The following is a 14,521-nucleotide window of genomic DNA, read 5'->3' as shown; positions in this document are numbered from 1 at the left end:
AAAAAAACTGTGACTTTAAATAAAAGTGAGGGAAAAAAACCAAAGTGAGAAGATATGCCTCTGAATTAATTTCTTGGCTTCATTTGCAGAGGCATGGTCTCACCATGAACTCCAGGAAGGCCTTAGGACTCTTGGGCATCTTCCTGCTTCAGGCTCCTAGGAATATAGGCATGTGCTACAATGCCTAATTCATCTTATTGTTATCAATAAAGATTTAAGTGATACAGCTTACCAGATCTGCACCTGCCTGTAGTAAGACGTCCGCTACATCTGTATGGCCATTTTCACAGGCGTATGTTAAAGCTGTATCTCCTGTTGCTGTTGTGGCATGAACATTGGCTCCTGTAAAAGTTATAAATGATAATAATTATTTTTAAAACCATTTTTAAAAATGAACATAAATCTGTTTCTTCAAGATAGCTCACAGCTCCTAAATCAGACAAAATATACATATACATTATTATAGTGAGTATATTGACAACATCTTTAAAAGATGGGAAAGTTTTCAGGAGGTAAAAGCAACTGCCATCAAGACTGACCACCTGAGCTTGGTCCCAAGGACCACATGGTTGAAAGAGAGCTGACGCCCACAAGTTGTCCTCTTCCCTTCAACATATGCACTGTGGCATGTCTAAATGCATTCACACTCAAATAATTTTTTTAAAAAGAAAAACCTGGAATAAAAGTATTTGAATTTAAAACTGTACATACTGACAGGTAAATTATTCAGAACACGCACATGAACACCTTTTCAATACAAATTCTTTTTTTTTTTTTTTTTGAGACAGGGTTTCTCCTTAGCTTTGGAAGCTGCCCTGGAACTAGCTCAGTAGACCAGGCTGGCCTTGAACGCACAAAGATCCGCCTGCCTCTGCCACCCTAGTGATAGGATTAAAGGCGTGCGCCACCACTGCCCGGCTCAACACAAATTCTGTATACCGTAACATAAAAATATTTGTAGTGTGATCTTTATTTACATCATGTAGTATATTCCCAAATGCAAAAATGCATACCTGCAGCTAGTAAGTATTTAACTAACTCCAGATGGCCCTCTTGAGCAGCTTCCATTAGAGGGGTAGAACACCCAAGTTCGATATCAGCTCCAGCCTTAATGAGAAAGTCTGCCACTTCCAGAAAGCCTCCACAGCACGCCAGGGTCAAGGCAGTTTCTTGAGTTTCTTCTGTCTGTGCATTGATATTTGCTCCTAAAAAAAGATTCTACTTAAAAAAAAGCTCAAGAATTTACTCAGATACAAACAAAACACAACTGTTTCCTAATGAACTATGTCTAAAGTAAATAGAAGTATCTCGTCCCCATTCTTGGCAGTCAAAAGTAAATGGGAGAAAAACCCACATTTATAAGTCAATATCTTCTATGCATAGTTGGGATATTTATTTAAAAAGAAGGTATTAGTTATGATTACAGAGAGTCATAAAATTACCTAGTTGTCTCCTACAAAGATTCAGAATAGAGAATAAATGTACTAATGGCATTAGCTAACATTTAATAAGCTTTTATTATTTCCCAGGCAATATTAAAAGTACAACTGTTAAAGTACATTTATTTAAATAATTTTAATTTAGGGGAGGAGCAATGCTAGAGAATGAACCCATGGCAACTGTGTGGTGTTGGATGGAGATTAAGCCCAAGTACTTGGGAATGTTGAATAAATATCCACTGAACAGTATATTACTAAGACTTTATGCTTTATTTTCAGCACCATTTTACATAAAGCCAAAGAAGCTTTTTTTTTTTTTGGCTTTCCAAGACAGGGTTTCTCTGTAACTTTGGAACCTGTCCTGGCACTTGCTCTGTAGATCAGGCTGGCCTTGAACTCACAGAGATCCACCTGCCTCTGCCTCCCGAGTGCTGGGATTAAAGGCGTGCTCCACCACCACCCAAAGAACAAGCTGATTTTAACTCACGTAATTAGCTTGCCCTAGCAGCATTACTATCAATCTCATGACCACCACATGACTGACTGAACAAGCACCATTAATAGCTCCCCTCCCGCCCACCCATTAGAAACAAAATTGTCATGCAATGTAAATGATTCACATTTTAAAGTCTGCAAGGTTGTGGTAGTGCACACCTTTAATCCCAGCACTTGAGAAGCAGAGACAGGTAGATCTCTGTGAGTTTAAGGCCAGCCTGGTCTACAAAGCTAGCTACAGGACTACACAAAGAGAGAGCCTGACCCAAAAATCAGAACAAACAAAAAAGTATACTTCAAATCCTGTACTTTTTAAGTTCCAGGCAATAGATCCTCTACTTAAACACAAATAAATGTGCCACTTGTGCTAAATAGACCAGATTTCACAAGGTTAAAAACAAAATACTACTGAAAGAAAAACAAAATCACATTCAAAGTATAATGGGAGATTTGTAGTGATAAGGCAAGCAGGCCTGCTTTTCGTCCCACCCAGCTCCTGCACACCTAGCTTTACACCCGAAATTACAACACACAAATTGTATTCATTTAAACACTTCTTGATCCATTAGCTCAAGCCTCTTACTGGCTAACTCTCACATCTTGATTAACGCATTTCTAATAATCTTTGTAGCACCACAAAGGTGGTGGTTTACTGAGAAAGATTCAGCATGTCTGACCTGGCAGCTGGCTCCACATCAGCTTCCTCACTTCCCTTCTTCCCAGCATTCTTTTCTGCCTACTCCACCCACCTATGTTCTGACCTATCAGGCCAAGCAGTTTCTTTATTAATTGACCAATGAAAGCAACAGATAGACAGATGACCCTCCTCCATCAGAGATTATTATCTAAGATATATAAACTCGTACATCATTTCACTTTTCCAGAGATTCCTTATAGGCCAAGCTCCACAGTTTCTGATGTACAGGCACCTAGCTTTGTTAGTTTCAAGCGAGTGTTCTGTTGTTTTTCCTCAGACAGAGTATCCATATGTAGCACTGGCTGACCTCAGCTTCCTAAGGACTGATTACAAACGTAGAGTCCCCACTTGGCCTGCTGCATACTTTGATCAAACATTTCACAGCAGTGCTTCTGATGTTGTTCCATTACAGTAAGTGGTTCATACTACAAAGAATTTCCTCCTGTATTAGGTTTGGAGAATCATGGTACTCATATTCCCTTAAGATAAATGTCGACATGAACCTTGATTTTGTTTGTTTGCTGTTTTACTTTCTCACAGCACATGACTTTCAAAATTCTACATTGAAGAAAATTTTACTTAGCTATTTTTAAGTAGACAACGTAGAAATTTGGGAGCAACAGCTTACTGTAAATATACTTAGGAGCAATGTGCTGAAATTCAGCCTTAACATTAAGACTTGTGACCTACTGATTTCTGGTTTAGTATATACTACAAGTGCTTACCTTGGCCGAGAAGTAACGCCACCATTTCTTCATGTCCCTCACGGGCTGCTTCCATCAAAGGTGTATATCCTTCATCATTGACCTCTTCCAGGCTAGCTCCTCTTTCAATAAGTAAGGCTGCAAGTTCCACATGTCCACCACAGGCAGCTAAAGTCAACGGTGACTCAAATGAATCAGCTGGCATGTTCACTTGAGCACCACTGTCCAGGAGCAACCTAGCTACTTCAACATGGCCATCCTATTCACAAGCAATGAAAAAAATTAAATCAGCACCTTATGAAACTTGAAATAAATAAAAACTAAAAAAGACTTCCTAATTACCATATGATGACATCTGCTGACCTTTATTCAAAAGACTAAATCTACCGGTGAGTTTGGTAAACACATGCTATGTGATGCCTGTACTCTTCATCCTACAGAAGCTTGAGGATTTAAAGCAAATAGAGAAAATTGGTGTCTCTAATCAAGAAGCTTATCAGCCACCAAAAGAGAAATGGAGGGAAATGAACAGAGACAAACCTAAGGCACAGAGAATCAGCAGAACAATGACATATAAATGGCAAGTGGCAAAGCTCAGGTAGAGAGAAAGAAAAATTTTCTTAAGGTCTTAAGAGTGAGCAAACTTGATTTAGCAGGAAAAGTTTGGAAACATTGGAGAAAAAGAATCATGTGTGAAAGGAACAAAAGTAGATAATGGTTTTTTTATTGGTCATGTAAGCCCCAGAAGAAGGGAATTTAGCTTATTCCTAGCAACTACTGAAGAATCTCCATGCTGTTTTTCTTTTAACCTTTCACACACTTCCTCACACACATTACACCTTTCTCTGAATATCTTATTTTCATGGTTGCACTGCTATTTTTGCAGTTTTGAAATGCTTCCCCATTAAGCCAAACCATAAGTCCAATTAAGAGCTACAGCTTTTTAGTTAGACTACCTAAATGCCTGGCCTCTAATCATACATCTTTTATTTATATCTATTATTTACCAGCCTATCTGTCCACCCATCCAACTATCCATCCAACGATCTACTTATTATTTATTGAAACCGAGTATCATAATCTATCTTTTATTTATTGAGACTAAGTACTGGGATTACAGGCTTATATCTTCATGCCCAGCAATTTGCATTTATTTATAACATTTCTAGTGCATATGAATTAGATCTATTGTATATTTGTCCTTAATTTATCTATCTACATACAGGGTGTTTTCATTGGACAAGATAGCAACAGTGAATGAATTTCCATTATCAGAGAGATTGCTGAAATTGTCAATGTTATTGGTGTTCTAGGATTTCATTTAATCCTCTAATTTTATAGACAAGGAACTCAAAAATTTCCAAGAAATATACACATGCTCAGAAGAGAAATTTTACTAAAACAACACAGGGCTGACGATACAGAAAGCAATGTATAATTCAAGTATACAATGTATATTAGAATGTATAATACAAGTATAAATGATGATAATCTACCATTTCTCATATATCTCCCACAGCTTTTTCCCAGATAACCCCCTTTAAGTAGACTATAAATTATAAATTAAAATACAAAAAGTTCAAGGATATTAATATAATTAATTTTCAAAAACAAACACTAAAATACAATTCTTTTTTTTATATTTTGCTTTCAAAGATGTTTGTGTGTTATGTGTACATATGAGTGCTTTTTCTGTTTTAAGTGTGCCATGTGCATGCAATTATCCACACGGGACCAAGCACAGCAACTCAAACTAAAAGCAATCTTCCTATTTCAGCCTCCTAAATGTTGGGATTATATGTGATCACCAAGTGCAGCTGAAAAATAATAGTTCAGCTGAGATCCTGTCCCACAATAAAGAAAAACAGCTTTTAAATCAAAGGAAAGGTTCACTATTATAAAGTATGAAAACAGACTTTGTATATGCATTCAGCGATCCTACCATGCAAGCCTCCATTAGAGCAGTGTGCATTTCATCTGTTTTATGCTCTTGATCAGCGCCTGCTTCCAACAGAAATCGCACCATCTCTAGATGTCCTAAATCAAAAATATAATGGATTATTGATGCTTTTTTTAAAAAACTACTTTTAAAATCAAAGTGATATATAATTTTTGGTGCATGTTGCAGAATATCTGATCAATGTGAACCCCACAACTGCATTATTTATTGGAAAAACCTGTTACAACTCGTGGTATGGTTCAGCCCTAGCACATACCTTTAATCCAAGAGCTTTCTACTTCAATACTGTAAACAGGATTAATTAAATAGTCAACCACAAGTCAAGAGTTAGAACAAGCAACCAGTTGACAGGAAGTGAACATAGAATTATTAAGAAAAAAAACATAGAAAAAGGAAGTCAGGGGGATAGATAGACACACAGAAAGCAGAAGGGGGGATGGACACTGAGTTGGAAGAGATCAGTTTTGACACTGTAGAAAAGGGAGAGGCTTCTAGGACACCAGGGTAAGAGAAAAACCAGTTGGGTGCTTCCTCTGACTCTCTGAGCTTGAAGGCTTTTGCCCCAGCATTTGGCTGCAATAAAGAATGAGGCTTTATGGGTAAAATGGAACAACTGAGATTTTGTTAAAAATAACAGGTGCAGGTAAACAAGTACTTATTGTGTAATTCTTTATGAACCTTATTCAGCACACTATACTTGTTTTTTTTTGTTTTTTTTTTTTTTTAAGATTTTTGCTATTTTTAATTATGTGTCTTTCCATGTGAGGGCAGGCAGTGCCCATGGAGACCCAAAAGGCTATCAAATAACCCTGGAGCTGGAGTTTGCAAACTGAATTCAGGTCCTCTGCAAAAGCAGCCAACTCATCGTTCTCCCCCAACCCCCATTTATTTTTCAAGACATAGTACCCTGGGATGAAAATCATTTAGGAGCTGGGCGATGGTGGCGCATGCCTTTAATCCCAGCACTCAGGAGACAGAGGCAGGAGGATCTCTGTGAGTTCGAGACCAGCCTGGTCTACAAAGCTAGCTCCAGGACAGGCTCCAAAGCCACAGAGAAACCCTGTCTCGAAAAACCAAAAAAAAAAAAAAAAAAAAAAAAAAAAAAAGAAAAAGAAAATCATTTAGGTTATCTAATCTATGAGTTCAAATGCTTAAAATGACAATAATCAACACACAAACTTTTCAAAAGGAATTGTAAATACATATACATGAAAATATTCTTAAAACATCATTTAATTTATATGCATCCTTTACTTGGAGATAAAACATAATAGAAACACACAATTTCAAATGAGTTTTATGTTTCAATTCAAGAAGTGACTAAAAAGTAGAAGAGCAATTATACCTTAAGTAGGACTTTGGATACCATAAGATAGCAATATAAAATAATTATAATCAATTTCTAATCAACTGGAATTAGACCAGAAGGAAAAATATAGTATAGTCCTAGATGAAGAGGTAAAACAGTATTTAGTGAGTACACCATCTACTACCCTTGGCTAGCTGACTATCCATCTCCCTTTTCCCTGTTATTTCCATTCCAAGTAACTACATCAATGCTCAGTCTGCCTGACTTCCAGACCCTTTCCACAGTGCTGTCAAACAAACTTCCAGGAAACCCCACAAGAAACAGAGTTCACAGGTCCCTCTAAAAATTCAAGATGTATTCCACAAACATAATTTTCTAACTAGCTTCTAATTAAAGCTTACACACCCAAACTTAGAGACATTTGTAGAAAGCAGAAGAGGCTATCCACAAAGGGAGACAGAACAGCGTTGTCATGTGTAGTCTTATCACAAGGATCTCTGGCAAGCTGGGAAAAGTAATGCAATAGAACCAATTTTGGGTTCAAAGATGTTGTAAAAAGTGTATAAGGCCATCCAATAAAACCCAAAGCTTAAATCCTCTAATCCTTAACAAAGACCAGCCCATGTGCCTAATTACCAAACAGGAGTAGGAAAATAACTGATTTCAACTGTGTTCTCTACGTGAAAATCTGCTAACATCAAACACTCAAAATTGAATAACTTAAATTTTAGGCATTTATACATCTAAGCTACTCTCTCATACTTTAAAGAAAATCAGTTCCAAAGCCAATACAAGATCTTGGCCACTCAAACAGTGAAACAAAGCAATGACAAGGAAAGAACCAGGCTGAGGAAAAAAAGACGGGGCGGAAACTTTAAGTAGGCATTCACTTACAAGTTTATGCAGTTTTAAGTTCCTAAAAATCTTTAATATTGATTATATGTATGTGGGCAAATCTGGCCAACCTAAGAATTCATATTCTGAGCTGGGCATGGTGGTGTATGCCTTTAATACCAGCACTTAGGAGGCAGATCTTTCTGAGTTCGAGACCACCCTAGTCTACAAAATGAGATTAAGGATAACTAGGGATGTTACATAGAGAAACCCGGTCTCAAGAAACAAAAACAAAAAAAATCTGATAAGCCTATAAGTAACATTTTCAGGCTGGTAAGCATTTAATTATCAAGTATCTTCTTGCACAAGTTAAACAATTTCCAATATGCAAAACCATCATGAAGTGTAATATTAAAATTATCAGCTTCCTCTGATAAGACTGTCAATTTCATTGACAACATTTATAATGTTGAGATGATACAGTATTAAGTTTTTTGTTTTGTTGTTGTTTGATTTCTCAAGCAGGATTTCTCTGTGAAACAGCACTGGCTGTCCTGGAACTCACATTGTAGACCAGGCTGGCCTCAAATTCGCAAAGATCCATGCACCTCTGCCTCCCGAGTGCTGAGAGTAGAGGTGTGTGCCACCACACATGGCTTATTAATTAATTTATAAAATACTTACGGTTAACAACACTATATATATATATATATATATACACACACTATTATGTTTTATTGTTAACTTAAAACTGATCTAAATGTTCATAGCAGTGTTGTTCGTTATAGCCAGAACCTGGAAACAACCTAAATGCCCCTCAGTCGAAGAATGGATATGTGGTCATTTACACAATGGAGTACTGCATGACAGAAAGAAATAATGACAGCTTGAATATTGCAGGAAAATGGATGAAGCTAGAAAACATTAATTTGAGTGAGGTAGCCCAGACACAGAAATACAATTATCACATGTACTCACTCATAGGTGGTTTGTAAACATAAAGCAAAGACAGCCAGCCTACAAACCACAATTTCAGAGAACTTAGATAACAATGCAGACACTAAGAAAGACTTTCATAGATCTAATCTACATGGGAAGTCGAAAGTAGAAAAAGACAAGATCTCCTGAGTAAACTGGGAGCATGAGGACCTGGGGGAGGGGGGTGGAACTCATGGGGGGAGAAGAGAGGCAGAGAGGGGAGCAGAGAAAAATGTAGAGCTCAATAACTATCAATTTTAAAAAAAAGTTTTCAAACTTCATTGTGCCCTGCACTAAGTTTATGTGCCTGAATTGTTTGGGGATAAAATAATCCACCTTTGATCTTGTTCTTCTTTCAACCATATCTAAAATAAAACATTTAACAAGTTACATAGGATAAAAAAATTGATCTCAATTTCATCATTTTATTTAAAAAGATTTATACTATACCTTTATAACAAGCTAATGTAAGGGCACTCTCTTTAAATTCATTGGAATGCGTATTGATGCCAGCTCCATTTTCTAGCAGCAATCTGGCTACTTCCACGTGTCCAGCACTTCCAGCTTCCATAAGAGGAGTATGACCATTTTCGTTATGGTCCTCAATACTAGCACCGGATTCCAAGAGCACCTTTACAACATCTACATAGCCTCCGGCACAAGCGTAAGTAAGGGCTGTGTTGCCTGTTTAGGTAAGAAAACAATGAAGACATGAGCATCACTCACATACACACAAACACAAATGCTTGTGCATCTCAGCCCAGTGAGATGCATAAATGGACATACCACCAACCCAGACAACCTGAGTCTGATCCCCAGGACCCAGATGAAGCAAGACATCCTTTGATTTCCCCACGTGCACCATGGCACATATGTGCATGAACACACATGAATGAAAATAAATGTAAAAGGTTTGAAAATATCAAATTTACATTTACAAAGCTGAAATAAAAAACTGCACCCATAAAATTTAGACACATATAATTGCATTATTTAATTGTACTTTCTCTTTCTGAAATAAAACTTCCTGTCCTCCCGTTCTACTTAAAAACAGTATTATAATATGCCTAGTGGTATGGGCTATAATTTCAACTATTAGAAGGCAAAAGCAAAAGGATGAGAAATTCAAGACTAGCCTGTGCTACAGAATGAATCTAAGGAGAATCTAGATATCTCCATAAGAGCCTGACTTCAAATACAAAGTAAAAGGTCTATCTAGGAACTTAGCTCATTTGGTAGACGCTTGCCTAACATGTTAAAGATTCTGGGGTCAATCCCTTGTAATGACAAACAACAAAACCAAATACATGTCAGATTACATGTCAGAAAAACAAGACACACTTATCAAGACTGGAGAATTAAGATTTGACAGGGAAGTTTCACCAAAGATATATCAAAAAGAAGAAATCTCTTGGAGTCCCAGCCCTAGACAAAGCAACTACTGACTGCTAATATGTGAAGATTCAGCATTTCCCAGAGATGAGTCCCTTAATTATCTAACAAGGGATCAGCCCTAAAATCACATACACACAACCCACACTAAAAGAACTCAGTAGGCCATATTTATATATTCATATTTATATAGACATGTGAATATATTTAACAATAAATAGTAAAAGGGGCTGTCAATTTGAGAGGGAGTAACAAGGTGGGGGGACAACAAAATCGAGGGACATCAGGGGGTTTGGAAGGGAAAAGAGAGGCAATGGAGGGAAGACAGGGATCATGGAAGTAAAGTATTTATACTTTAATTAAATAAAACCTTTGGAGAACTGTAAATGAGCTGTGCAATTTCTTCCTGAAACCTTTTATTTCTCAAATGAGACAAAAGTTAAAGTTAACTTTTATACAAAAACTGTTTCATAAGGTATTATTTGTAATAAATGTCAACAGACATCATACCCAAAACCTATCATATACATACATATATATATATATATATATATATATATATATATATATATATCCATAACCTACATACTAAATGACCAATGTCAAATAATTTTTAAAAGATTCACTGTTTTGGTTTTGGAACATATTATGTAGTTAAGCTGACCTCAATATATAGCAAGACTGACTCAGCCTCCCCCATGCAAGAATTGCAGGTATGAACCAAGACGATGGGCATAAGGATCCCTTCTCAGTGATTAATAACTTCCCATCAAAAAGAAAAAGAAAGAAAGCCCAACTTGGTAAATGAAAATAAAATTGTAAACTTCTTTTAAAAACACAACTAAATTTGATTTTAAGCTGAAAAAAACTCAGAAAATACAATTTCATTCAACACTAGACCCAGCTTTGACCCTACCTTAGAAAAAGAAATTAGTTTAGGCTAAAGTAATTGCCCATTGCACATGTTTTCATAATTCCTTTTCCTGAGCAGCAATTTAGCAAACTAGAGGGTCATGGTCTAATCCTTGCTGCCCATCCTACTCTCCCCACATCTTGCATTAATAGTAAAAAGGAAGCCAGAGTTTGAGAAGGATAGGCCATACTTCTCCATACCTACAGAGCAATCTTTCGAACTGAGTGCTTAATATACTTTAAAAGAAGCTAAGAGTGTCTAATAAACCCAACAGGACACATTTCTTTCAATATTATTTTAAACCTCAAAGAGACTTAGGCAAAAACGTAGCATATAAGTGTTGTGAAATATTATTTTAAGATGTGCAACATTTGTTCATGCTGTGGAACACTGATTTTAATGATGAAAAGATGTGTTGCATTCTCTTATGTTGCATTTGTTTAACTCTGTGAAGCTGTGTTACTTTGCCTATCTAAAACACATGATTGGTCTAATGAAGAGCTGCTTGGCCCATAGCTGAGCAGAGAAAGGATAGGCAGGGATGGCAGGCAGAAAGAATAAATAGGAGGTATCTGGGAAAGGAGCCAGAGGAGCCAGAAAAGGTGGGGGGAGCCTGGAGCTACACAACCAGCCACGTTGTAAGAAGTAAAGAAAGGTATACAGAAACAGGGAAACATAAAAGGCCAGAGGCAAAAGTAGATGATATAACTTAAGAAAACCTGGTTAGAAACAAGCCAAGCTAAGGCCGGGCATTCATATAATAAGCCTCTGTATGTGTTTTTTGGAAGCTGGGTGGCAGGCCTGCAAAGAACAAAAAGTCAAGAATAAAAACAATCGGGGGCTGGAGAGATGGCTCAGTGGTTAAGAGCACTTCCAGAGGTTCTGAGTTCAATTCCCAGCAACCACATGGTGGCTCACAACCATCTGTAATGAGATCTGGTGCCCTCTTCTGGCGTGTGGGCATACATGGAGGCAGAATGTTGTATACATAAGAAATAAATAAATCTTGAAAAAAAAAAAGAATAAAAACAATCAACTAAACTTAAAAATACTTTCATGAGATACAATTATTAAAAGGGATGTTACTAGCTAATGAAACTGAAAAAGAAGTATTCATGACCTGTTGAAGACTGGGCATTGACATCAGCTTTATGAGCTAGCAGCAACTTCACGATTTTGACATGTCCTCCATTAGCAGCAGCCATTAAAGGTGTAATGTCTCCTTTGATTCCCCTGTCTTCCACATTTGCATGCATTGCCAACAAAACCTTGATAAAGAAAAAAGTTTATACAAGTTATATTAAGAAGGTATCCTGAAAGTTTAATATTTCTATAATGCCTGCCTACTCATAAGATCCCTAAGAATCAAAACCTACAAGCTGTATGCAACAAGACTGTGCTGTAATTAGCTTAACAGGAAAAACAGTTTACTTTTCTCCTAATAAATGACAGGCCTCTTTTAAAGGCTTATTTTCCTAATACAGACCTGTGCAAGCTCATAGTATCCAGCAGAACAAGCTAAACAAAGGAGGCTCTCCCCTTCCTCAGTGTGTTCATTTACACTTCGACCTTCAATGAGTAATTTCCGCACAGCGTTCACATCTCCTTCTGAACAGGCCTCTGCCAAACTGCGGCTATGACAAGAAGAACAGCATCATCTCAGGGGATATAAAAAAATCTGCATGATATAAGTATTTTTATGTCATTCTAAATTAAAATTAATCAGTATTCTAAAATGTTCAGTGATGTACAGTCTAATTCACGGTAAAAAGTGAAATCATATAGCATAAAAATTTAAACAAACACAATATACTAAGTTTTTGTTCAACTGCTAGAAATTTTATGACATTAATAAAATATAAAATGGGTAAGATATCTACAAATTATGAAAGCCTACTGAGTTTTTCCACCAAGTAAAAGAATATCAGACAAAAGATGGGAGCATGTAATGTTAATAACTGAGTACCTGGGAAAATATTCACTCATCCACTCACCTCGGGTGTCAGTCTTCCCCTTCTACTTGTAGAGACAAAGTGTTGTTTACAGCTAAAAGTCGGGAGAGGGCCCTTGATCTGAGAATTCTCATCTCCACTTCCTGTCTCATGCTCACATCCTCACCCTTACTCAGCAAGAACCTTACCCACTGGACCACCTCCCCACATAGCTTATGTTCAATAAGAGGTAGAAAAAAGAAGTCGGTAAGAACTGAAAATTCTAACATAGTAATGACACTTCTTCAGATGCTCTGTTCCCACTCCAGGCTTTATGTATGAAATATGATGTTCATTACACAGCACTAGAAAGCAATAAAATATTACTTATAATATGTTGAATCCTTACTAATACTAAAACCAGGCATACAAGAAACAGACAGACAAAAAATAAAAGTCTCTTGGCCTAACATTCATTGGAAACAAGAGTTATATTTTAAAACTTCAGAAAACAAAAACCTCACCTTCTAAACTATACACATGAACTGAAAAAAAGACAATTGATACAATAGCATTTACTTCTCTAAATACATAAGAGAAGCAACAAAGGTTTTTTTTCTAAGTTTTAAGTTTTTTAATGCGTATGTTTCTGTGTCTCCACGTCACTTGTGTGGAGATGTCAGCACCCCTTATGGTGCCTTGGAGAAGAGCAGCGAGCTGTCTGGACAAAGAGCTACCACTCCTGTACTCAACGGCTGTCAGGACTGGTCAGAAGACAGTAGTGTTCACTTCACTTTGAGTTTGATTAAGCTATTCATCTTCTAGTTTGCTTATATAACTGGCACTAAGAAAATTACAACTTAAAAAGTTCTTTTATTATGAGAGAAAGATATTGTGGCTATAGCATCAAGCACAAATGCTGGATAAATATTAAATACTTTCCTTCTTAGAAAAACCATCTCAACAGAGCACAGGAGCACTCACTTGTCCGACTGCCCTGCACTCGCTGTGCTTTCAGCTCTCATTCGCGTGAGCGCAGCAGCAGCTTCATCCAACGCACAGCTGACAGACGACGTCAGCCTCCGGAGCACTTCAGGGTCTGCAAAGGCTTTACCATCAGCCGTGGATAACTTGCCTATTCCTATTATATTATTTTCACACCAATGTGGAAATACACAAAAGAAAAACAAAGCAAAACTCAGGTTACTAAAATCCTGCACGTTAAAATAATCTTCATATACTATAATGGACATATCTGGCTATAATCATTGGTAAACAACTTTCCTTGAACCTAAAAAGCTTATCCATGCTTTAGTTCCTGGACACATGATCTGACACACTAGGGTCAGATGTGGGTCTTTAGCCTATGCTGGGACAGACAGAAGTCTCTGAGACAACTGTCATGTCTCGGAGAAAAGAACCTATGTTCAGAGGTTGTTGAGCTATAAGAACAGTCATGAATTAGTCACTTTTTCCACCACATGCAGAAAAACTTGCAAAACTTAAGTCAATATACAGCAAAACAGAAAAAAAATTCTAGAAAAGGAATTTTTGACTCACTGATGCAACAAGTGCCAGCAATATCACTCTATTTTTTGGTAAATGCCTATTTTTACTTCAAGAAAATGGAAGAAATAATAGAGACTGCATTAAAAAAACCCTACATATAGCTACCTCTTAAAAACTTACTACAGATACTTACCACATATACTCAGAATCATCTAAAATTATTTAGGATAACGAAAGAAATACAAAAGTAAAAATAGTCAACATCTGAATAAACATAATTGTTACTTTTCCAGATATTCCTAAGAAAGCAAGCTTACCATTAATAGTCATTATTATTTTATTTCAAATTACCAATCTACA

The 14,521-nt window shown here is 36.8% G+C and overlaps 1 protein-coding gene across 4 annotated transcripts in view; it reads right to left on the bottom strand.

Annotated features, from left to right (window-relative positions):
- The window catches only part of Ankrd17 (ankyrin repeat domain 17), a 150,986-nt gene that overhangs the window by 70,845 nt on the left and 65,620 nt on the right, over window positions 1-14,521 (bottom strand). For all 4 annotated transcript variants that reach the window (XM_041671452.1, XM_041671453.1, XM_041671454.1 and 1 more), the window contains exons 3-10: window positions 13,637-13,793; window positions 12,208-12,355; window positions 11,842-11,989; window positions 8,867-9,100; window positions 5,278-5,372; window positions 3,357-3,594; window positions 1,014-1,205; window positions 233-342 (exon numbers count right to left, since the gene is read on the bottom strand). In XM_041671452.1, the coding sequence (XP_041527386.1) occupies window positions 233-342; window positions 1,014-1,205; window positions 3,357-3,594; window positions 5,278-5,372; window positions 8,867-9,100; window positions 11,842-11,989; window positions 12,208-12,355; window positions 13,637-13,793 (1,322 nt within the window). The remainder of the gene's footprint in view (window positions 1-232; window positions 343-1,013; window positions 1,206-3,356; window positions 3,595-5,277; window positions 5,373-8,866; window positions 9,101-11,841; window positions 11,990-12,207; window positions 12,356-13,636; window positions 13,794-14,521) is intronic.

The sequence above is a fragment of the Microtus oregoni genome, unplaced genomic scaffold, assembly GCF_018167655.1.
Source record: "Microtus oregoni isolate MIOR12 unplaced genomic scaffold, Mior012 000021F_ref0000039, whole genome shotgun sequence".
Taxonomy (NCBI): domain Eukaryota; kingdom Metazoa; phylum Chordata; class Mammalia; order Rodentia; family Cricetidae; genus Microtus; species Microtus oregoni.
Note: the sequence above shows the minus strand (reverse complement) of the source record. Positions and strands in the feature narration are given on the sequence as shown.